The sequence below is a fragment of the Crotalus tigris genome, unplaced genomic scaffold (assembly GCF_016545835.1).
Source record: "Crotalus tigris isolate CLP2741 ecotype Arizona unplaced genomic scaffold, ASM1654583v1 scf7180000017546.9332058, whole genome shotgun sequence".
Lineage (NCBI taxonomy): Eukaryota > Metazoa > Chordata > Lepidosauria > Squamata > Viperidae > Crotalus > Crotalus tigris.
Genome location: NW_024096465.1, coordinates 8836163 through 8863142, shown reverse-complemented (window position 1 = coordinate 8863142; position 26980 = coordinate 8836163). Strand labels below are relative to the sequence as shown.

The 26980-nt window shown below is 35.0% G+C and overlaps 1 protein-coding gene across 10 annotated transcripts in view; it reads left to right on the top strand.

Moving 5' to 3' along the window:
• Nucleotides 1-26980, top strand: part of ESRRG (estrogen related receptor gamma) — a 495287-nt gene that overhangs the window by 319687 nt on the left and 148620 nt on the right. For all 10 annotated transcript variants that reach the window (XM_039336514.1, XM_039336477.1, XM_039336486.1 and 7 more), the window contains one exon: nt 8442-8857. In XM_039336514.1, coding sequence (XP_039192448.1) covers nt 8442-8857 — 416 coding nt within the window. The remainder of the gene's footprint in view (nt 1-8441; nt 8858-26980) is intronic.

Genomic DNA, 26980 nt, shown 5'->3' with positions numbered 1-26980 from the left:
GGGGTCTATTGTCTCCTCAATGTTCATTTGTAATACCAACATAGTGCGTAGTGCACCATACTTGCTTTTCAGCATAGCTGTAAGAAAGGGATGTTATGAATCTTCAACAAGAGAGGATATGTGTGTGTGTGTATGTATGTATGTATGTGTATGCACACACAAACACACATACACACACAATGAAATAAGAAAAATCCCTATTTATTTCTGTACAGATATTTATTAAGGATAGCCTTAATATAATGAAATGTCCTTTAAAGATAGAATTTGTTATGATTAGTAATCATCTCATCCATTAAGGTTAACCAGGCACCTCTTAAGATATTGCTTATTAAAAGAGGGGGAAAAAAACTTTCTATTCCTTTCCCAACTAAGCCAGTGCACCTTAATGCAATGATGATATGTTAGACATAGCAGTTGTCAAAGCATCGTATTACAGTGATGCCATAATGACACCCTGTCTCTGTAAAGTAGTCATGTTTTCTCAAATCACACGTTGCACCGTTGATTTCTGACATGACACTTCATTCAGTCGCTTTCCTTTTTTTCAGCATTGCCATTCTCTGACAATAGCAGCTGGTGCCCATTTTCCCACTAAGTGATTCACATTTTGCCACTTTGCTAGAGTGCAATTAGCTGAAGCAGGAAAAAAAGGACTCATTGTAAAGTAGCTCAGTTGAGATTGTAACTCAACTCCATAACAAGAACTGGTGAGTCAGTGCCTTGAGGTGAGCAACGTATTTGGGCAGAAAAAGCAACATTGAGATTTTTTCCCTTTTCTCACAAGAAGTATAATAACCTCTCTTTTTGGATTCTGGTCTTCTCCATGTTCTCATACTTTATTGGCTTTATTTATTTCCAAATATAAATTCCTTCCCTCCTCCTCCTCATTTGTGCAACATACATTTAAAATATATATCCTATTTTCATTTACTTAATACTGATGTGTCTGTATCTTATTAGATTAATTTGAGATTTAGCCAGCCACTGAATTCTGGACCTATTTAGCTCCGACTATTTATGTCTTCCTGATTTTAGCAGAATAACTGTATTCACACATTCATGCCCTAGTCATATCTTGGTTGTATTACTGCAATGTTCTCAATATGGGGCTGCCTTTGAAGAGTATTTGGAAGCTATTACTGGTACAGAATCCAGTGGCATGGGTTGTTCTGAAGACCCTTAACCTGGCCCATGTAATATCACTGTTACATGAGCTGCATTGGTTGTCAGTTTGTCCAGTTGAAGGTGTTGGTTTATCACTTTTAAAGTCCTTCATGGTATGGGACCAGGTTATATGGAGTATTTTTTTACTCCAGTGGGATTCACCATTCCCACTCATATTGGCAGAAGAGGCCTTCTTTGGACCCTGTCATCCAAAGAATGATGGTTAATGGGATAAAGGAAAAGAGCCCTCTCTGCCATATTTCTCAGCAGATATGGAACATCTTTTCTACAAAGGTGAGATCTTCCTTCACCCGTTGGCCTTCTGGAAAGGCCTTAAAACCTGGATCTGAGGTTGACTGGGACCCTGATAGGGGTGCACTATGCTGCAGGTGACTGAGTGAGCGAGAGACAAAAGTCCACTCCTATACTTTCCATGTTCTTGGTGTTAACGTTTTATTTGTTATTTTAATTTTCATACTTTTAACATTTTTATATTTACACATTTATTATAACCTATTATAACTCACCTAGGGTCACTCGTGACAGTGAATGAGTAGCATATAAATTTAATAATTAAATAATAAATAAATATAACCACCATTCTGGCAGTTCCACCACATTCCCATTCTTGTCTGGCAAGAAAAATGAGATATTCATTGAGTAAGTAAAATGAATAGTACTGTAAGGGTGGCTAGATACTGCTCCAACTTGTTTGGCTAGTTTAATGTAAGGTACATATGTGTACCATGAATACCTTAATATATTTTAGAGATGCAAATATATTCTGTATTTCTAGAGAAATCTCTAGCCCTAGAACTATATCCTGCTTCTAAATTATTTTAGAGTCACCTTATTGGTGAGATGTGTGACATTTAAATTAAATTATATTAAAATAAAGAAATAAAATATTTAATTCTATGCCTGTTTTCTGTTCAAGCTGAATACTCAAGGTGGCTTATAAAGCAAAACAGTGCAATTTCCCATGCTTCTCCCCCCAAAGATGATAATAACATTAGATTTTTGAGAGAAAATGGGAAAAAGCAAAGCTGCATTTCGTAGTCTGGAACCAATACAAAAGTGAGGCTCTCCCCTTGTGTGCCTAATAGGAAAGGCTTCAAAAACCAAGGGCATCTTGAGATGCCTCTCCTGCAAATTTGAATGTCCAGACCAGCTTGTAATGGGGGCGGGGAGGGGGACACAGTCTCTCAAAGTTAGATCTTAAACTATTGAGAGCTTTAAAGTTTAATACAACATTTACATTGTACCTGGAAGTGTGGAGTAATTCTGAGTGGCAATCAAAGATGGAACATATGCTTCTCTATTAGCATGGTTTCATGAAGTCATCCCAGAAATGTCTTCCCAGAAATTCTGCAGTGATTACCATAGTTAAATTTGTTCTTGTATCTCTTCCCATCTCTATTCAGACCATGAAAGCATAAACTCCTTTTTAAACTCCTTGGAATGCATGGGCAGAAAGAAAACATAAATATAGTAAATCAGTTTAAAAATATATTAAATCCGTCCTTAGTTATTAGTGTTACAATATCAGATCCATGCTACTTTATTATGATAAAATCTGTTTATTAGGAAGTCCTTATTATCTGGCTGATGGCTGTCGGTACAAGTTGCAAGTTAATTCTTTTAAGAGTCTGAAGGAAATAAGGTTATAGCTCACTATTAGAGCACATTCTTTATAACCAGACAGGTTCAGGTTGAACTTTCGCCATCTCTCTCTACTGCCCAACTAGAATGCTGAAAAGAAGCTGATGGTCAGTACAGGTGAAAGTCAATTAGAACATGACTCAAAATATCTCCAAGCTAATCTTTAGAGCTTAAAAAACCCTCTTTCCTTATGCAAATCTTTTACTGTATAAAATATGACAAAGCTTAAATGGAAAATAGAGACCTGGGGGGAAAAAGAATTAAAAGATAGTCTGCAAAGGTAGACTTACGACCACAATGGAATTCAAAATTTCTGTTGCTAAGTGAGACAGTTGTTAAGTCCGTTTTTTCCCATTTTATGACCTTTCTTGCCACAATTGTTAAGTGAATCACTGCAGTTGTTAAGTTAGTAACATGGTTGTTAAGTGAACCTGGATTTCCCATTGACTTTGCTTGTCAGAAGCTTGCAAAAAGGATCACATGACCCTGGGACACTGTAACTGTCATAAATTTGAATCAGTTGCCAAGTGTCTGAATTTTTGAACAGTCACTAAAATAAACGGCTGTAAGTCGAAGAATATCTTAATGCATATTTGTTTTTATTTGTTTTTATTTATTTACAAACATCTGTATTTTAGTGTTAGAATAGAATAGATTAATAACTTTATTGTCACTTTGAACGTACACTAAATTGGCATACATTGAAATGAAATTTCATCTCATACAGCTCTCAAAGAGTCACCACCTCCAATATACACTACATAAATATGACAAAAATAAATAAATAAATAAATACAGAATTATGCATATACCCACATATATTATATGACATGTGCATGGGGTGAAAAACAAATCTTGCTAGTTTATCGGACCGATGGCATAGGGAACAAAGCTATTACAGAATCGTTAGAATTGTGTTGTTAGAATAATCATGAAACCTGTTTATAATGCTACATACATTTTTGAGCTTACATTTGTCTTTTCATTGTATAGATGAAATATATATAAATTCATGTGGTCATCTTTTTTATATGTCTTCTCCAAAGTCCTCTGGATTTTTAAGACTACAAATCTCAGGCTAGGTTAGGAAATGCTATCATTTGTTTCCAACAGCATGAAAGGTAGATTAACATATTTTGTTTCCTTATAGATCAACCCCAATGGCCTACAACATGCTCTCAAATCTTCTTTTTTAAAGAAACAAAATTAAAATACACCCCCCCCAAGTACATCTTGGAAAACAAATTACATATATAAACATATTAAAATTCCCTTTTAAAAGACTTTAAAAATTGTTTGTTGAAATAGGCTGAAAATTTATTTTGGGGAGTTACAGAATAACTCCAAAAAATTTGATGGAATTGTTCAAAAGTCCTTTTCCTTGCTAGCAGAACAAAGGACTGATTTCAGTCCTTCCTAGTTGTACCTGTAAGATATAATCCTAAATAAATAATTTATTTTTATATTTATTTTATTTACATTTATTTTAAGGATAAATATTGTGTGCTTAAATATGAGACATAATATTTCTCATTTTAAATGTTAACTGCATTTATAGTTTTATTAATCTTCTGTGACTTAAACCCCCTTATAATAATATAAAACTGACTATGAATGAAGATGAAGTCATCACTGTAAGAGTAGCTTTTTCCGAAAAAAGTATTCTCTTTGAAATAAAGTTCTATTCGCTATATTCCTCTTAGACTTCATATGAATTTTAGTGCCTTTAATTTTAGATTGAAGTGAAGTCTAGAATAAAAATCATTGGCTGACAATTGGATTTAAAGGCTGTTGTTAATATTTCAGACCTATAAAAAAGGCTGCAGGAAATCTGGTAAAGAAGGCAAATAGGAATCAAACTCTTTTTGTGGGCGAGAGGTTATTAAGGCAACTTGAAATGTAATGAGTAAGTAATGATTAGGAAATAATTACTCTGTTATAGAGGTCTGTTTTACTTTTTACTACTGTACCTCTCATAACAAGCTCAAATAATAAGTGCTAATAGGTTTATATCCAAAAGAAGTATTATCCAACCCCAAGGTTAGGAATACACATAACTAGTTGTAATTGAAATGTTTTATCAACATTTATCCCCCTTTACCAAAAAGGTGGAAAAGAGATAAATTAACTTTCAGGGAGCAAGACAAAATTTTCAGCAGGTGATTTTGAATTATAATTCCCTTTTTTGGTTGTCTTTATTTTCCTCCTTTTTATGTTAGTGATATACTTGTGCTATTGCTAGTACATTTCAACTGCCAGTTACCCCTAGGATGGCTTGGAGCGGGGTAGTGTGACTGGGTTCATTTATTATACCAGGTCAAAATGTGGTTTCTTCGTATTGACCTAACTTGTGTGAACGGAATTAATTGTAGCTTATTGAATTAATCATGATAAAACTATGCCTTACTATGATGTGCACACCTAGTCTATATCATTCTGTAGCTGGGTTTATATAGCATATTTTCCTCTCCATGTTTCCCAGACCAATTGCCTGTAAGGATAGTTAGCCTGGGAGAAAGAGACTGGCCCAAAATCACACAGCCGAGGAAATCCACTGAAAGTTTTTGGACCAGTCACTCATTCTCGATCCATCCTAGTTCACAGGATGGTGGCTGTAGGGAAAAATAAGAGGAGGGAGTGCACCTTAGCAAAAGGCAGGATACAAATTGAATATATATATATATATATATATATATATATATATATATATATATGTGTGTATATATATATATATATATATATATATATATATATATATATACATACATACATACATACATACATACATACATACATACATACACACACACACATACACAGATAATTATGATTAAGAAATGATTTAGGTTTGGTTGCAGGTAATACCAAGCCACAAGCCACAGAAGCTGGGATTTCACATCAAACAAGTAGAATTTATCATTTTGTTCCTTTAATAGTGTTACCTAAATTTTAAACCTGAATTTTAAACAGAAGGAAATACATCTATGTGGCATTAATGGACTTTCTAATGTAACACTTTATTCATTCAATAGCCAGAGATAGATTTTTACAATAGATTGCTTCAAGAAATGTGTGTTCCCTCTCTTTCCTGATCTCCTACAAGATGTAGTTGTTGTGATGATTAGAATGGCCAAGTGGAACTAGGTGGAGTAGCCAAATATAAATTTCCAGAATCAAACAGTATGATATATAAATTATATATTATGCAGTCGTTCTTCCAGTTTAATTTGTAGAAGAGTTCATTACATAACCCATTCCAGAGAACTGAGCACAGGATCTTTTCCTTAGCCATTTTTTTCAGGACAAAAGAAAAATCATCCCAAATGCCTTAAATCTTCACTCATATCAAATCTTTTCTTTTTAAAAAAAAATTATGTGAAATAGGAAGTTTTTTTTATAAAAAAAGAAAATCTATGGATTCCTAAACATTTTTAAAACAGTTTGTATTTTTTTCGAAGCTACAGAAATGTTATTCAGAGGCATCCAGCCCTTACAGTCACTCAGTAATTACTAGATTATGAGAGAATTATTTGATATTTTAATTAGAGACATACAAAATCCTGTGTCAGAATGAAGACATAGACTTATTGCTGATAGACAGCAAGAAGAAAGCCAAGCTTTAGTAGCCTAATATTTCATGCTGTATTTCATATTGTAATGTATTTAAGAGCTGTCTAACAAGTATAAATTAATAAATTGGATATTTTTGTAAAGATTCTACACTGAAAGGAATTCATAAGGTTGCAGTAATTGAGTAGCGATCCATTTTCTTTCAAATGGCCTTGAGAAAAATGTTTCAGAATAAGAAAAATGAATGAAGGTTTTATTAATTATAGATGTATTAATTACACTAGTCACCATAAGGTAGAAAATGGAGAGGAAACCTGATTGAATACAACACATCTGAAATATTTATCCTCTTCAAATAGTGGAAAAATATATTTTTTGGGCTAGACTTTTTCCTTAGTTGGATATCATATTGATTCTGTTCCTCATTATTAACATAATATTTATCCAGGTAACTGATGACAAATTTGCTGGATTAATAATCAGAATTTGTACTGACTTTGGGCTTGAAAATCTGCACCATCTTTTGCATCTTTATTGGAATTCCTAAGCAAAATTGGTACTCCAAGTGCCATGTTTTTGTCCCATGTTTAAATAGTCTTCATTTAGCAAAGGAATATGGGAATTCTAACAAATTCATTTCAACTATACTTTTGGTTTTGGAAGGATTCTAGGATTGTTTATATGTTGTGTATGTGTTGAATAAGATAAATATATTTTTGACTCTGCTGAAATAAACCAATCCTTATATAAAATATCATGACAAAAGATAGTTGGCTAATTGAAAAGAGAGAACCAACATTCTAATAACTAAGAAATTCACTGCAACATTTCCTTTCCAAATTTGATTAAACGCTCATATTTTTAAAAGGTAACATGTTCTAATTTGTTAACAGTTCATGAAGCCTATTGAGAACTCTGCCCATTTATTCAAAAGGGGTTTTTTCACCTAAAATTTAGTATAATAATCACATAGATGAATCAGTCAGATTGATACGTTCTTCAGGATTAGAAGCTATTTTTTGTTGAATATTGACCCAACTCAAATTTTCCTCTGTCATAAGTGAAATAGATTTCACTGCATTCTTGAAAATCTTTCAAAGAGTACATTAGCATGGTGTTTGTCATGACAGCACTGTCTCCTCAGTTAAGAAGCATATAGCAATCAATCTGCCACTTAGAAGAATTTTTTTCCAGTTTTAACAGTCAGAAAATGTGCAAGTTCAGATGTTTTTTACTACTTTGAATACCTCCTTTATAATAAGAAGAGATCAATGATCTTATCATCTGACAAGTAAAACTTCTGTTTCCTTCTTTCAACATTAGCAATTTTTCCCCAAAAATAGTCAAATATTGGTTTTCATGTCATATAGTCTTCCATATGTATTGGATGCTTGCATTATTATTGATTAATCCTATGGACAACAGCTAAAATGTAATTGCAGACAAAGCTTATGAATTATTCCATTTAGATTTTGTGAAAAAGAAATCAAGCTTAATTATCCACTGTAATCTGAGATCAAATATCTCTTTATAAATTTCTTTAAACGTGATTTATTCCTTCATACTGAGATCCAATCAATACAGAAAGTACAATCATGCTTTATCAAACTTGCTGACAAAAAAGAATTTACTGAGCAAAACATTCATCTGATATATACAGTAACAATTTTGATGTTCTTTGCTTTTGTTGTTACTGGAGGGTATAAATGTGTTGCTATAGGGCAAAGAAGTTCTAAGAACAATTTGGCTGTGAATTCATTATTACTATATATGACAACTTTAGAATCTGGAAAGGTGATTTAAAAGAAATTTATAAAAGTTCAAAAATATATTGTATTATATATTTTATAATTTTTGTCTATAGCCAGTCTGAGGCTTTGCTACAGCTCTATCAGGTGCTTATGCTGATTACTTTCTGTAAAACAAGAGGTATTGACTAATGAATGAATGATTACATCTTTAGCCTTTGCAGCACTGCCTTTAAATATCATTGTCTTTAATGCACAGAAACCTCTTTCTCTCCCATTCTCTTTACAATGCAGGCTTCTTTGCAGAATGTCAAGCAAAGATCGACACATTGATTCTAGCTGTTCGTCATATATCAAGACGGAACCATCAAGCCCCGCCTCCTTGACGGACAGCATCAACCATCACAGCCCTGGTGGCTCCTCTGACGCCAGTGGAAGCTACAGTTCAACCATGAATGGACATCAGAATGGGTTAGATTCACCACCACTCTACTCTTCAGCCCCAGGTCTTGGGGGCAATGGGTCTGTCAGAAAACGATATGATGATTGCTCCAGTACCATTGCTGAAGATTCACAAACCAAGTGTGAATATATGCTGAACTCAATGCCCAAAAGATTGTGTTTGGTTTGTGGTGATATTGCATCAGGGTATCACTATGGTGTGGCTTCATGTGAGGCCTGCAAGGCTTTCTTCAAGAGGACAATTCAAGGTCAGTGCTTGATCATCCTTTTCTCAGCTGAAGAAAAACCAAAGCACAATTCTGTTTCTCCTCCCCCCTCCCTTTATTTTCTATGGAATCATTTTGTACAATTTGATTGGATCAAATCATGCTTTTGCTAGGCTCCAGTACAGTCTGTTGATGTTGTTATGTGAGTGAAGGCTGCCCAGTTTAGGTTGCCAGTTTTCATTTTGATATAAAAAATTAGATTAAAATGTCTTATCCATAGAAGCCTCTTTCTTACCAGTCTTCTTTGGATGTGGGAGATTTCCTTATAAAAGTTAAGACAACTTTCCAGAAGTAACTCCTGATACCCTCTGTCATGCCTATGTTGGCCTTTATTTTGTCTCGTGTGTGTGTGTGTTTTAAAGACGTATTTGAACAATAAGATGACCAGTTCCAAAATACATTTTATAATTTATCATATTAATTTATCTCTTTGATGCTAGTTTAGCAAATAAGTCCTTTAGGTCATTTTACATATTTTACCTAAATTTTAAATATTTGTAGTCATTGCTGTCCTACTATTACAACTGATAAGCTTACACATACTTTATAAAGATCAATAATTAGGATCACATAACATACTAAGTCAAAACCAAATAAGTTGTGATATAGCTTATCATGGACTGTATGAATCAGGTTATTGTGTGATTTGTTACATTTTATTTATAAGGTAATTTCATGTCCTACCTTAAGTAATTCTGTTTATAGAAATAATACAGCTTTAGTATTAAAGGCTATGATGGGATCAACAATTTTTCTGGCTTTTGTACCATCAAGCAATTATGCTAGCTCAGACACCTTATAAGTAAAAGTGCAGAAATAGTGTGAAAATTCAGGCAAATTCTTATGTGAGATTGCCAAAATCACAACAGTCATAGGTGATTTTAATGAAATTTCATGAACTTTGACCGAATAGCAAAAGAACAGAGTTGGAAGGGACCTTGGAAGTCTTCTAGTCCAACCCCCTGCTCAAGCAAAAGACGCTATGCCTTTCCAGACAAGTGGCTGTCCAGTCTCTTCTTAAAAGCCTCCAGTGATGGAGTACCCACAACTTCTGAAGGCAAGCCGCTCCACTGGTTGATTGTTCTCACTGCTAGGAAATTTCTCCTTAGTTCTAGGTTGCTCCTCTCCTTGATTAGTTTCCATTCATTATTTCTTGTCTTTCTTTCTGGTGCTTTAGAGAACAGATTTACTCTCTCTTCTTTGTGGCAGCCCCTCAAAAATTGGAACACTGCTATCATGTCACACCTAGTCCTTCTTTTCATTAGAAATATCCAATTCCTGCAACTTTTCTTCATATGTTTTAGCCTCCAGCCCTCTAATCATTTTTGTTGCTCTTTTCTGCACTGTTTCCAGAGTCTCAACATCTCTTTTATAACATGGTGACCAAAAATGGATGAAGTAATCTAAGTTGGTCTTACTTTATAGAGTGGTACTAGCACTATTTATTTCTCTCCTAGATCTTTTGGCATCCTCAGGTAAAATAGCTTTTGGATTGCTGTGCAATTTCCTTGAGGATATTATGCATTACCCTAGATTATGAAAATGTCCTTTATTGAGTAATAATAATCAAATAATAATATCCCATCTGAAATATGATAATAATATCCCATCTGAAATATGTAGAGTTTCAGTTTAGTTACTTCCTGCTTCACTGTTTACAACATTAGTAAAATAAGAAAAATACTGCTCCCTGCTTAGTTATAAAATGACAGTAACAAGAAAGAAAATATTCACCAGGCTCCCACAAAGACAAGGATGAACATTGCTAAGATATATCTTTATTGTATATGAAGAAAAGGTAGTGTATAAACTACTTGAAAACTTCTTAGCTAGCAAGAAGGGCCATTCAGAATTTAAATCTGGTCACCTCTCACACCCTTCATGTTCTCTTTCAATGCCACTGTCACAAAAGAGAAAGAAAAGGTTCCTTTTTATCTCTAGCTCTCATAGTGTCTGTTGATAATACATACTAGCTTTCATTCTCTGCATTCCTACTATCCCATATTGGTAAGCCCACCAAGTTAGGCTAGAATTTTCCAGGCATTAATCAAATATTGACAGTCTAATATATGTTTATAGATTCCAGTATAACTTTTGTACAATTATATAGTTAAAAAAGAACCCAATGTCATCAGATTGTTTTTATGTGGCCATCTATCAGACATTAACCCAGAAGAAAACAGAACAAAACTCAAAACAAAAGAAATATAGGAAACTCCCTTAAGACTATTTGCCCATCTAACCTAGTGTTATTTACTCTGACTGGCAAAAGTTATCCAGGGGCTCATGGAAAGATCTGCCATCAGCTGCTATCTCACACTTTTAGCTGCAGATGCTATGCATTGAACCTGTGACTTTATGAATGCAGAACATATGTTCTGTCATTGAGCTACGATTTCTCCCCACTAAGCTGTAGAAAATCCCTGCAGAGAACACGTTGCTCTTGATAATTCAAGCTGAGGCATCAAAATAAAACAGAGCACAAAACAGGTCACAATCCAAATCCAAATCCAAACCGGTCTGGATAAGATGTCTTTGCAGTTCTAAAACTAAAAGCCAATGTCCATGTAGCACTGAAAATCCATGCAAGATTTCCTGAAGAAACGTCTGCCTAGTTATTCTAGACAGAGTTTTGATTTTCAGTGGTAGAAATAATAACATTGTGATTAGAGGCTTGAGCCCAGGGTATAGCATACTAAGTGTAGAATAACATCAAAAATATTCTCATTTTTGTTATGGGTAAAAGTTGTTTCAATATAGGATATGGATAGAATCTTTAGTTCATGTATTTAGAATGGAATAGAATAGAGCTGGAAGGGAGGACCTATGCCATCTCAGACAAGTGACTGTCTAGCCTCTTAAAAATCTCCAGTGATGGAGCACCCACAATTTCTGGAGGCAAGGTGTTCCACTATTTATGGATAGATTTTATTTATGGATAGATTTTAAAAGTATGGGATTATTTTATAATTTGGGGCATAAGATGATAAAGACAGTTGAATCATCTGATTGGTATTCATGCACACACTTACATAAGTACCGCACAGTACTTCTTATCCTATCCTCCAAATGAATAATTTGTTTCTTGAGTTGTAAAAGTTTCTGCCAAATTAATTGCCTAGATTTGGTTAACTTTTGTTTCTCTGAAAATAAAAGCAATAAACCCAATTAACTATCATAGCAGCAAAAAGAGTGACTATATCAAGGCTACCAGAAGATGCATGCTTTAACCCAAAGTCCCTACAGACAATATATTATTCTCCTTTCTCTTTCTGCATCTATTTCCATGATTGTAATCCCATTTATTCAAATGTATTGCTACTCTTCTCAATTTATATCTTACGTCAAACCATGATGACTTCACATCATAGAAAAGTGAAAACTAGCAAGTTCTAAAAATAGTACATTGATTTTTGGAGCTTGTCAATTTTATCTGTATTCAGTAGTAACTTGAAAAATGGCATGCTTTAAATAAAGAAGTAAATAAAATTCAAATTTTCTCTTTACAGGCAGTAATCCCCCCAAAGCCCTAAAATTATGACAGATAAAGATGTCCCTTTATTACAGAATGCTAATTCCATAGAACTAGTTCTTCCCAATTAAGAAAGCTTTGAACTTATGACCTTTTATGTTGTAATGAACTGTTAAAGTTGACAGTAGTTTCAATAGCAAATCATGATACAGGTATATTCTAGTTCTTGGACATGTCAAAAGACCAATTAGATAAAACTAACAGAATAATAAATAATAAGGAAATAACCTTTTATCATGAAAGCCAATGGATAGAAAGCCAAGTTACCATATAACTTACCATATAACTTGCCAAATGGAACAGTTCTGATGGCACAGACTTAACATGTGGTCATTCTATTTTTTTCACTTTAACAAAACTTGAAAGCTGTTAATTTTGACTAGATTATGTCAGTCTCTTAATCATCATGGTAGCTTATTACTAGATTCTCTAAAACCAATCTATAGTTGATTGGCCAAGTTGGTATGTGTGAAAGAGAGAAAGAATGGGCAAATCTTCCCCAATCCAGTTTCATGCAGATATATTGCACAATTTTTGTGCTGGATGAATTGATGTGATGGAATGTGCAGCTAGAGAAGGAATGGGGGAGAATGTCAGCAATACATGGCTTCACAGGGAGGCAGTACATTCCACATTCAGCCTTTACAGTCCTGAATTGGTTGGGGGAGAAGGAAAAGATTCAGAGTAGCCTCAGCCTAGAATTTCCCAACATATATCTTTAGAATGTTATAGCTTTAATCTGGTGAGATTCTGCCAATTAGGTGTAAGCAAATAAAGAACTGAACTCAGTCGGATATCACAACTGAACTCAGTTAGATATCACTGTGTTGTCTTTGGACTTAGGCTTCATTGTTGAAGTTTACCACAGTTTAAGAGCCTCAAATATGAAATGTCAAAATTGGTAATTTTGTAGGAGGAAATAGCTAGAATCATAACCATTGTTTGAAGTTTATTCAGGGAGATAGGTTTCAACTTGAGAACACTGTAGTGCCATTAATGGTCTATGTATAGTTATTTTTTTTTTTAATTGAAAATTTTTATTTTTTAAAACATACAATCATTTATAAAAATACAATAAAATTTTAAAATAGAGAACCCCCCCCTTACCCTCCCTCCCACCCCCACCCCCCCTCCCTTCACTTCCCAGAGCAGAATACAGGGTTAAGAAAAAAAAAGAAAAAGAAAATTATAATAATTAAAAAAAAGAAAAAAAAAGAGAAAGAAAAAAAATATCATAATTAACCTTTAACTCCATAACTTATAAAACAATTCTCTATAATATTTGATATTCATTCATAAAATAAATAAAACTTTTTAATTCCATATTTTTTCTGAATATAATCTATCCACCTTCCCCATACAGTAATATATCTTTCTTGTGTATGATCCTTTAAATAAGCAGAAATTTTTGCCATTTCTGCAAAACTAGATACTTTAAATATCCATTCTTCTAAAGTAGGCAAAGAATCTTTCTTCCAATATAGACCTACTAGTAACCTTGCTGCAGTTAATAAATTCAACATCAAAGTAGTTTCTTTTTCATTTAAGTCAACAAAAATACCAAGTAAAAATAGTTGAGGAGTAAACTTTATCTTCTTTCTAAAAATCTTTTGAATGTTCCACCAAATCATAATCCAAAAAGCCTTTACTTTTTTACAATTCCACCAAATATGAAAGTATGTCGCATCATTATTGCCACATCTCCAACATTTGGGCTGTATGTTGGAATACATACAAGATAATTTTTTAGGATCTAAATGCCATCTATAAAACATTTTATAAAAATTTTCTCTCAAATTTTGAGCTTGTGTAAATTTAACATTTCTTATCCAAATTATCTCCCATAAATCCAATGAGATCGGCTCCTGTATATTCTGAGCCCATTTAATCATACAATCTTTAACCAATTCTGTTTCCGAATCTAACTCTAATAAAACATTATATATTCTTTTTATATGAGCCGGACCTTGGTTTTTAATCTGAATAACCAATTGTCTATCTTCTAGTGTTATTCCCTCTTTCTTGTCTACAGTCCATCTATCCATTATTTGTAAATATTGAAACCATGACTGTAGAATATTTTGCTGCCTTAATACATCTAGGGATTTCAAATGCCAATTCGAACCAGAACAAATTAACAATTCTTTATATGAAATTTTATCAAAATTTGTCCCCTTAGAGGTTCCCTCAATTGCATGTCTGGGAATCCCCCAGATAGGTATTTTATAATTTAATCTATAATAATACTTCTTCCAAACACGAAGTAAGGCATTCCTCAAAATATGTGATTTAAAAGTCCGATCAACTTTCTTATTAAAAATTAAATATGCATGCCAACCATATATTAAATCCCAACCTTCCAAAAAAAGAATATCCATATTTGTTAAATTAAGCCAATCACTTAACCAAGTTAGGGCGGCTGCATCATAATATAATTTCAAATTGGGTGCCTTAAGTCCCCCTCTTTCTCGAGCATCCTGTAATATCTTAAATTTAACCCTTGGTTTCTTCCCGGCCCATATAAAATTATTGATACCCTTTTGCCATTCCTCCAAATTTGCCTCTTTTTTAAGAATAGGTATCATCTGAAACAAAAAAAGAAACTTTGGTAGAACATTCATTTTTACAGCTGAAATTCTCCCCAACAATGACAATTGCAATTTTTTCCAATCTATTAAATCCTTTTGGACTTTTGCCCATAGTGGTTCATAATTGTTCTTGTACAATTTTCCATTTGAAGCAGTTAGATATACTCCCAAGTATTTAACCTTTTTTACCATCTGAAAACCTGTGGCTTTAATCAAACTTTCCCTTTCTTTAACTGACATATTCTTAGATAATATCTTAGTCTTATAATTATTAACTTTAAAACCAGAAACATTCCCATACTGTGTTATAAGTTCTAATAAACCATCAATCGCCTGATTCGGCTGTTCCAAAATTAAAACCAAATCATCCGCAAATGCCCGCAATTTATACTCATTCTTCCTTATCTTTACACCCTTAACTAACTTCGATTCCCGAATCTGAATCAATAAAATTTTCAATGTTAAAACAAATAACAATGGGGATAATGGACATCCTTGTCTTGTCCCTTTTTGAATATTGAAATTCTCAGTCAATCCCCCATTTACAACAATTTGTGCAGATTGCTGCTGATATATAGCTTTAATTGCATGTAAAAAAATATCCCCAAAATTCATTTTCTCTACCAAAGAAAATAAAAATTGCCAGTCCAATTGATCAAAAGCTTTTTCAGCGTCCAAAAAGATAAAAGCCACAGGAATCTGATTATTCTTATCCAAGTACTCAATTAAGTTAATAATTTGTCTAACATTATGTTTCATATATCTCCCTGTTATAAATCCTGCTTGATCACTATGAATCAAGTCTTTCATAACCTGCATTAATCTATTTGCCAAAATTTTTGTAAAGATCTTATAATCAACATTCAATAATGAAATTGGCCTATAATTCTTAGGCTCTGTAAGATCCTGATCTTCCTTCGGAATCAGTGATATAAAAGCTCTTTTCCAAGAAGGAGGAACTTGCATACCCAACAAAATACTATTAAAGAGTTCCTTTAGTGGCTCTATCATTTCTTCAGATAAAATCTTATAATACCTAGAAGTCAGTCCATCTGTTCCAGGAGACTTTCCAACCTTTAACTGCTTAATAGCTAAGCCAATTTCCTCCACAGTAATTAAACTATTCATCCCATTTTGTTGTTCCTCTGAAAGTCTAGGAAAATGTACTGATTGTAAATATTTATCTATATCCAAACCCCTTATATTATCACTTGAATATAATTTTGTGTAAAAGTCCAAAAAGCTTTTTTTAATCAAATCTTGCTGAAAAACCTCAGTACCTTTATATTTTACTTTCTCTATAATTCTAGCTTTCTGTTTCTTTCGTAACTGATAAGCCAACCACCTCCCAGGCTTATTCGCATTGCAAAAAGTATTATGTCTCATATACGACAGATTGGTAGCCACCTGATCTGCCATCAACATGTTAAATTGTTCCTTAAGCATCTTTATAGATACCTTTAAATTATTATCAGTAGGGTTAAGAACCAACTCTTGTTCTTTTGATTTGATCTCTTCTTCTATTTCTCTACGTCTTTGTGACCCTTTTTCCCTAAAAACTTTATTCAATTGAATCAAAATTCCCCTCATATATGCTTTACTAGCGTCCCACACCATAGACATCGATGTTCCCTTATTCATATTTATAGTAAAAAAGTCCTTTAAATGTTCTTTACACTTTTGTACGAACTCCTCCAGATTAAATAAGTTCTCATTCAATCTCCAGGATCTTCTATTCCCGTCTTCCGAATATAACTCCATCCACACCGGACTATGATCTGACAATGTTCTAGGAAAAATTTTCACCTTCCTCACTCTAGGGAGGAAGTCACTAGTAATCAAAAAAAAATCAATCCTTGAAAATGACTGGTGTCTATCAGAATAAAAGGTAAAGTCTCTATCACTTGTATTCCTTTCTCGCCAAATATCAATAAGCTCCAATTCTTCCTTCAAATCAAAGAAAGTCATAGGTAATTTAGTTTGAATAAAAGTTTTAGAGGAACTTCTTTTGTCTATAGTTGGGTCTAAAACCCCATTCCAGTCACCCATCAAAATTACCGATTTATAATCCAACTGAGATATCTTGCCATGCAGCAACTTATAAAATTGTTTCTGTTGTTGATTGGGAGCATATAGTCCAACAATAAGAACCTTTCGGCCTTGTAATAATAATTCCACAAAAAGATATCTTCCTTCAGAATCAGCCTCAATTAGTTTAGCTGAAAAAGTTTTCTTCACATAAATTACCACTCCCCCTTTTTTCCCAGGGGCTGGAGCAGTAAAATGTGTGCCCAGACGGGAATTCATCAAAAATTTAGAATCCTTTAAAGTTATATGAGTCTCCTGCAAACATATCAAATCATTATTATGTTGTTTCAAATAATGGAAAATCTTTCTTCGTTTCTGGGGCACGTTTAAGCCATTAACATTCCAGGTCAGGAACCTGACCATCTCCACCGGCCTGGAGCCTCTGGAGCATGGCCTGCAGATCTGCTGTCGAAGATCTTTTTGGTCTTGCCCCTCCCACAGGCTCTGTAACAACCAAACTTTCACCACTCTTCTGCAACTGCTCTTTTTCTTTACGTTTATGGGCAGCTCGTGTCATCCTTTGCTCTTTTATGTCAGAATTCGGTGCAGCTTGTTCCATAACCATCATTGATGAGGCTCCTGCCATAAGAGACTCTTCCGTCATCCTTATTTGTGGAGGTGGTGACAATCTTGCTTTTAAGATAGACTGATAAAAATCTCTTGCTTTGGAAACAGTAGTTAATCTGTGACGTATCCCTTCATAATTTACTATTATTCCTCTTGGAATCTCCCATCTGAACTGAATTTGACGATGTTTCAACTCATCAGACAAGAAAGTAAAATCTTTTCTGGCTCTTAAAATTTTTGGAGGTATCTCTTTTAAAATTATCACGTCTTGATCAGCAATTTGAAACTTTTGTTTGTAAAAAGCCTGTATAATTTCATTACGGATAGATCTTCTAGAAAAATAAATAACCACATCTCTTGGTAGATTTCTCTGTCTAGCAACCCGTGAGTTAACTCTAAATTTTTTTTCTATCTCATTCTCAATTATTTCAGGCCGCCAACCAATATTAGGAGCAATATCTTTCACAATAAGCATCTTTAAGTCTTCCTGAGGGTTCTCCTTCAGGCCTCTGATATGCAATGCGTGTTCCATCTCCCTATATTGTGAAATGATTTGTTCATCCTGTGTAATTTCTATCTTGTTCTCTACCTCCTGCATTCTAAATTCCATCCTTGATGCATTTTCAGTAATCTTTTCCATCTGGTCATCAATCCTTTCTATGTGCAGGGCTAGGCCCTGAAAGGCCAGAAGGATATGGTCTCTTACTTGTTTATTCTTTTTCTCCAATAATTCTTCTATATTAGCCCTCTCTGCAATTATAAGATCTTTTACCTCCTCCTTAATATCCAAGGCATGCTGTTTTAAAGCATCTTGTAAATCATTAAGAGAAATTGCAGGAGGAGGAGGAGAAGGTGGAGGTGATTTTGGTTTCTGAGATGCAGGCTGAGGCATTGGAGAAGAAATAGGAACCTTAGGGGCGGGAGGCAGACGTTTTGAAGCCATTTTCTTAAGTTCCAAGAAGAAAGATTCTTATTGAAAAAAAAAAAGGGCACAGTTCTTTTAAGTGTTCTTAAAAAAAAGAGAAAAAAAAATAGAGAAAAAAAGAGGAAAGAATAAAAGCCAAATTCTTACTTCTGTATTTAAAGAGTTAATCTGTATCCAGGTTTTACTCTGTAATGCAAATCAGGCAAGAAAGACGATCGCCATTTTAGTTTTCACTTTCCCTTTCTTCTAAAGGGAAAGTGAACAAAAGAAAAGGAAGAGGAAACTTGCTGAAGTTAAAGGCACCATCAAACTTAAGCACAGTCTCTCCTGGTCTGCTCCGTCTCCTTTCAAATACTCACAAGCAGCTGGAAAAAAAAGCAGATGTGGAAGCGGCAACTTGCTTCATCCCAAAAACTTCGGAATGAAGTCTCCCTGGAATGCGGAGTTGCTCAGGCTCCGAGAGAGCTCTACCCTCCGATCCCCAAAATAACAGGAATCCAGGGGAGCTCTTACCTCTACCTGAGAGCTCTCCTCCTCCCTTTTTCCCAGGGAGGAGATTCAAGCCGCGGGACAGCTGATTGTCAAAGTCCCGCGGCTTTTACACGCACTAGGAACGGGCGGCTTTGTAAAACGCCGCCATTCGTCATCGCTGGAACCACCGGAAGTCGGTCTATGTATAGTTATTGATACATTTATTTGTTTTATTTGAACCTTATCATTTTTGCCAATCGCAGATTAGTAAAATTGCTAGTTTATACGTAATAAACCCATGGTAACCAGTAGTTTCACTTTCTATGCACCCATAATCCTAGTTCTTCCTAACCACTCCCATCCATATAAAATACATAGTATATGGATATTTAGTTATGTCTGTTATGATATTGCCTCCATTAAAGATACAGCCAAATACCACTTTTTAATTATTGCAGAAGGCAAGCATATTGGACCTGGTTTATAGCATAGTGATTCTGATGTCCTCTTTATAGTTCTAATTAGAAGACCTTCATTGTTTTGTGAATATTGGATGAATGTAAACTTGCTTATGAGAGGAGAAGGACTTTAATGAATCAATAAACAAATTTCCCTACTGAGATGGTACAATCCTAGTACTATATTTATTAAACATGATATAAACAGCTCATGCATAAAAGTGCAGGAACAGTGAATCAGAACAATCAAAATTTGGGGTGTATTTTTCCTATGATCCATCCCAATTAATTTCTGTATTGTAGCTTTGTATCAATTGCAAATCCAAGGTTGTTTCAAGGCTAGTCCTATTTAAGCCCACTGTTACAGTTCAGTCAGAAAGTACAGTCATATAACTCATTGATTTGTACACTGGGCACTGTGTTGTGGAAGCAAGTAGAAAAAATGTTTCCATCTTAGTTGAATGCTACCCATTTCAACCTCTGTGAGTGTGATCACCCTTCATGTGTTTGCAAGCTGATATATTGAAAAGACTGTGGTGTTAGAGGAATTAAATTAACTTACTGATAGAGTTTGTTGTCTTGCATGTGGATTACTTTATTGGCTGCAAGGCAATATTGTTCTTCATGCAAGAAAAGACAGTGATTCCGTGGCTAGTTACATTCCTAAGAGATGGTATCTGTGAAGATACATTATTGTTAATCAGATAACACTCTGTTAATGTTATATTGTTATATAACGTCATATTATTTAGAGCAGCCATCCAGATGAATGAGAGACATATTACACCATTCTCATATATCTTTATCAGGGGTAAAGAGAATGCTGATTAATGTAATTCAAAATATCTGGATAACTCAAACTAGTATGTAGTAATTACCAAACAGTTTACCAGATTTATAGGCAAATATATTCCCAAACCTTACCTTGAGATGTTAACAATAGAGGTTGGTTCTTCTTGCATGGAAAGCATGTGTTAAATATATGTTAGGTATGAGACAGCAAGATATAACCCAACGCAGTATGTTTCATTATGTCCCATATGAAATTTTTTTCTCCTGCTATGCTATTGATTATCTCTATTCTGTGGGTGTGATTACATTACTGATTGATTTCATAGAAAAAAGACACAGTTGCTGTCACTATAACCTCCATAGGACCAATTTTTCTCCTTAATTGTATTATTCATACTCAAAATGAATCTTGGCTCCAATGTTTCCATAATAAACTGGCCAATTGATTTGTCCACCCAGAATACCTAATCAGCACCCTGCCATGTAGGACTACAACTTTAGTTCCTACCAAACTAATAGAGCTCAAAGCAAGGCAAGGCAATTTGGTGGCAGATCACAATCTGAGCCAAAATCTTCACTGTAATTGTCTGTTTTCATCTTGCTTAAATTTAATTTTATGTATTTATTCACTTCTTTACTTATGTACTATGCACATAAACTAATCCTCTCCCTATGTACTCGACATATGCAGGTTTTGGAGCAGCACACTGGTAATAGCAGTTATAAATATATGGGAATATATGGGCAGCATCATGGGGTAGAGAAACATCAACACAAGTGTAGATTAATGTCAAGTGCCAGGAAAATTGAGAGATCCAGACAATTCACATGGGTATAAATATTTATTGCAAGCTTAAGCTCTCTACAAGAATCTGAACTACTAACAGCCAAGGGAAATTACTGGAAGATAAGAGTAGAATGGATTCAAGGTGGGCTGGGCTTAGATCTCTTGTGGACACAAAGGGACTCATGATTGATGACACATTTGACTCCTCCCTCGATTTCAGCTTGGTCATATCCTATAATTAATATTGAATCAAATTGTAACCAAGAGGGGAAAAAATGAAATTGACTGCATTGTCATCCACATTCTTTAGGATGCTGGCAAAGACCACTCTTACTGATTACCAAATTTTCCAATATTAAATTGGAGAATATAATTATTTAGATCTATCCTCTCCCACCAATAGATTGTTAAGGTCAGAAACTGTTATTAGTTTATACTTGTTCCCATTCCTCAAATATCATTTCTTCAGTATTTGTGTTTCCTCCTATTCCCCCCTCCCTAGCCTATCGAGAAGCCATGTTCTTGTGAACTATGGAACACCTTCCTTCCTTTGATATCCAGGGCAAAGGGTGAACAAAATCCAGGGCAAAAGGGATGGAATAAATCCCAGAACCTTTTTTTAATTTGTCTATATTGCTGTTATTTTGCTGTATTATGGGAAGGATTCAAGATGGGACAAATACTCCTAAAAGTGTTACGTGGATTAGTTAAAATGAGTCCATTGTTAATCATGAAAGTTTCTTCAAGGCATAGGGAAACTGTAGTTCTATTCTACAAAAAACTGATTTCAGAAAGTAATAATTGAGTAAGTTAACCCAATTGTTAGATACAGATTGAGATGTGATAATGGCAAGTCAATGCCACTCTGAACTTAGTATAAACTGTGGATTTATAATTGTCATTTTCTATATCAGCATTAATTCAGAAGTGGATCAGTTAAAATAGAGTTTAGACAGTGGTGGGATTCAAATATGTGAATAACCGGTTCTCTGTGTGGATGCCACTTCCGGAAGTCCATTCTGGGTTTGGGCAACAAAAAATTAGCTACCGGTTCTGCTGAAGTGGTGCAAACTGGTTGAATCCCACCACTGAGTTTAGACTTTGGAGAGTTTTGGCAGATGTCTAGCAACTTTCCTTAGGCTCAAAGCTAACTGGGTGACCTCTCAACACTAGGGATGAAACAATGGCAAACCACTTCTGAAAAAAAACTTGCCAAGAAACCTGCAGGGGCCTATTCAGGCAGTCTCTGAGAATTGGACAAGATTGAATAGAAGGAAAAAAGAAAAAAAAATCTTTGAAATGATAGGAAAATACTTTATTTCTGTCTTCAAAAAATTTTGTATCTTCCAACAGTTACAGTTACACAATTTTCAGTTGATAATATGGTGTTAGGTCTAAAAGATTGTCTTGAAGAACATAAAAATCAAATCAGTTATTTGGGTTTACAGATTTTTAACCAATATTTTTAAGTAAAATAAAAGGCCATACTTCATTCTTGGCTTCAGGACAAACATGGCAGACGTCCAATGAACCTGACATAAAGTGTAATCTGAATTCATCATTACCTGATTAAATTATTCACCTTCCTTATATAAGTTTTTTTAAAAACTCTTTGCATCAGCATTTCCTTCCAAGAACATTTTAAAGAAGAAATGACAGATTTGTTTTGCCTGTCTTGCCCTATTTGTCCAAATTGATTAACCAAGTACTAAACAAGTTTCCTCTTCTCTAAACTTTTAAACTTTCAGTAATTACTGTAGAGTAAGTGAAATATAAACAAGTGATCTAATAAATAAAGAAAGCCCCTATATGGATAGTAATAGTAATAGTAGTAAAGTTGGAAAGGACCTTGGAGACCATCTAGTCCAACCCCCTGCTCAGGCAGGAAACCCTACACCATTTCGGACAAATGGCTGTCCAGTCTCTTCTTAAAAACTTCCAGTATTGGAGCATTTACTGATTCTGGAGGCAGGCTCTTCCACTGATTAATTGTTCTCACTGTCAGGAAGGTTCTCCTTAGTTCTAGGTTGCTTCTCTCCTTGATTAGTTTCCACCCGTTGCTTCTTGTCCTGCCTTCAGGTGCTTTGGAAAATAGCTTAATTCCCTCTTCTTTATGGCAGCCCCTGAGATATTGGAATACTGCTATCATGTCCCCCCTTGTCCGTCTCTTCGTTAAACTAGACATACCCAATTCTAGCAACCGTTCCTTATATGTTTTAGCCTCCAGTCCCCTAATCATCTGTGTTGCTCTTCTCTGTACTCTTTCTAGAGTCTCAACATCTTTTTTACATGGTGGTGACCAAAACTGGATGCAGTATTCCAAGTGTGGCCTTACCAAGGCATTGTAAAGTGGTATTAATACTTCACGTGATCTTGATTCTATCCCTCTGTTAATGCAGCCTAGCGCTGTGTTGGCCTTTTTGGCAGCTGCAGCACACTGCTGGCTCATATTTAAGTGATTGTCTACTAGGACTCTGAGGTCCCTCTCACAGTTACTACTATTGAGCAAGGTACCCCCTACACTATACCTGTACATTTGGTTTTTCTTGCCTAAATGTAGAACCTTGCTTTTTTCACCATTGAATTTCCTTTTGTTAGTTAGTGCCCAGTGTTCAAGTCTGTCCAGATCCTTCTGTATCTGAAGCCTGTCTTCTGGAGTGTTGGCTATTCCTGCCAGCTTGGTGTCATCTGCAAATTTGATGAGTTCCCCATCTATCCCTTCATCCAAATCGTTGATGAAGATTTTGAAGAGTACTGGGCCCAGAACAGAGCCCTGGGGCACCCCACTACACACTTCCCTCCATATAGATGCGGTTCCATTGAGGACCACACGCTGAGTACGGCCAGTCAGCCAGCTACGGATCCATCTGGTGGTGGTGCTGTCTACCCCACATTTTTCTATCTTGCCAAGTAGTAGGTTGTGATCTACTTTATCAAATGCCTTACTGAAGTCCAAGTAAATTATGTCCACAGCATTCCTCTGATCCCCTAATTTTGTCACTTGGTCAAAGAATGCAATAAGATTTGTCTGGCATGATCTATTTTTGACAAACCCATGTTGGCTTTTAGTAATGACTTTGTTTGCCTCTAGGTGTTCGTTGATTCGTTGTTTGATTATCTTTTCCAGGATCTTCCCAGGTATTGAGGTCAGGCTGATAGGTCTGTAATTTCCTGGATCCATTTTTTTTTCCTTTTTTGAGGATTGGAACTACATCAGCTCTTTTCCAGTCCTCTGGTAGTTCCCCTGTGTTCCAGGATCTTTGAAAAATATAGTTCAGTGGCTCCGATATCACATCTGCCAGTTCCTTGAGAACTCTGGGGTACATCAAACATTCAATATACTAACCCTCGTAGCTACTTACCTACCAAAAGTCCTGTTGAAATTAATTGAACTGGCTTAATGTACTGCAAGTCATTAATCTAACTAGAGATGTTTAAATATGTTCTTAATTATTTTTATATATTTAAATTCTGATTGAGGCATCAGGCACTTTATTTAGATTTCACCTAATCTATGAAGCTTTTATAGCTCAAGGACAAATTACTATCTGTCCATTTCCTCCCTAAGAATGCCCCCTAAGATTGTAACTGAAGCTTCTTGAAAAATCAAAGTATTATTTAATAATTTATTAATTTATAAATGCTAAGTATTATTGCTAGTACCAGTGATATAGAAAACATCAATTATTTCAGAAATTATTTTTAGTTCAATGTTTTTCAAATTGGGACTGGCATCATCCTGCTATATAACACCTAACAGGTGGGTGACTGTAAATTATGTAATTATTATGTAAATTATTCTTCTGTGTGCATTTTCTTTCTCATTACTAAAGAACATTTTTCTCCAGTGTTCAGGACATTCCCATATATCTAAATTGAACACCTCTTTGCTATTCAATCTCTGTGTGATTACTTATTGGTTCACATTAGTTTTAATGAGCTTACTCCTTCAAGCAACCATGATGTTCTTCAAGTTTGTGCAGGAATCTGAAAAAAAGATTCTGAAAGTCTACTTTCATGGATAGGGTAGAGGTGGTGGTTGTGGATTTTTCAGATATCCAAAGCATTATGTATTAATCAATCAATCAATCAATAAAATATATACATAAATTGCATAGCATCTGGCATCCAACCAATTATCCACACAGCTGGGATAAAATACATGTCTTTGCAAGATGTAACATAGCAATTTCCCCCCTTAAGCCCCTCTAAATATATAACATGCAAAAAAGGACTTCCCCCCCTACATCCATTAGGATCACAGTAGAGATGCTGATGGTTTCTATGTGTCCCTAAATTGCACCTGTTCTAACCATGACTTAAAATGTATATATTAATGCTTCCTTAATCTCAATGCTGTCTGGAACTGAGAAAAATAGATTTGCCTATTTAGTAGACTTTAGCAATCTCTTGGTTTTTCAGCAATCTTTGAGGAAGCGGCATTAGTCAAACTGGAATCTAGACTAAGGTTGGATTCAGATTTGCCTCACAATGAAGAGAAAGAGGAAATGGGTGAAGTGGCAGTTTTTAGTCCCTGGTATTATGAGGTTGCTATCCCTCAGTCTCTTTCCTTCATTGCTAGCAAAATGCCACGGAGTGGTAGCCTGGTGTTTGCATTAGTTTGCTGTGTTGAGTTATTTGTAACAATAATAGACAGGAAAATAAATAAATAAATAAATACATACATACATACATACATACATAATATCCATGTAGAAAATGTATCCTAAAAAAGGGCATTTATAGCTTAGTTATACAGGTAGTCCTCGACTTATGTCCACAACTGAGCCCAAAATTTCTGTTGCTAAGTAAGCAGTTGTTAAGTCAGTTGTGCCCCATTTTATGACCTTTCTTGCCACAGTTGTTAAGTGAATCATTGCAGTTGTTAAGTTAGTAACACGGTTGCAAAGTGAATCTGACTTCCTCATTGACTTTGCTTGTTGGAAGTTGTGAAAGTGATCACATGACTCCAGAACACTGCAACCATCAAAAATATGAACCAGTTGCCAAGTATCTGAATTTTGATCACATAACCATGGGGATGCTGCAATGGTAGTAAGTGTGAAAAATGGTCATAAGTCACTTTTTTCAGTGTCATTGTAACTGAACGCTCACTAAACAAACAGTTGTAAGTCGAGGAAACCTGTATCTTGAAGTTTCCTCTGAGAGTGGATAGAATCTAATAAAAACTAGTGGAACATCTGGATGGGTTATCTTAGGCCAACATTACTCCATCTTGGCCACAAGGAAAGCTGCTGGTTGGGGAATTCTGGGCATTGAAATCCACCTTCTTAAAGTTGCCTAGATGGAGAAAATCTGTCCTAGACAGATTATGGCGAAAATACTTTAGCTCTTCAAACTGAGCTAAGGAATGGACATGCAGAAGGAAACAAAAACTCTGAAAAGACTTAGGTGATCATAATTCCCAGACAGAAGTGGCCACACTCCCTTTCATATCCAGAAGGAAAACAGAGAATTGAATCTTATTTTAGCTACATATGGGACCATCTTTTCTCTCATACCTGAATACTATGCCTGTCATACACACTCACTGCTACTCAGGGCTTTTTTTTCTCATAGAACACCCAGAATGGAATTCCGGCACCTTTTTTGGATGGAACCTTGTAGGTTACACAAGGCGGGTTGTATGACGGCACCTTTTTTTTTTTTTAGAAAAAAAGCACTGCTGCTACTTTCTTCCTTTCAGTATTTGCTGCTGAAGTCACAATTTCTCTTTGCCTAGTGGCATGAACGGTTATATTTTTGATATTTTTTAGAGGTCCCTGGTTACTTTTGAACTGATCAAAAGTCTCAGGGGGTACTTTGTGGTTGGTACATAAGGATAATTTTTTTCACACGTATTGAATCAGTTGCTATTGCAATTGCACAATGGGATT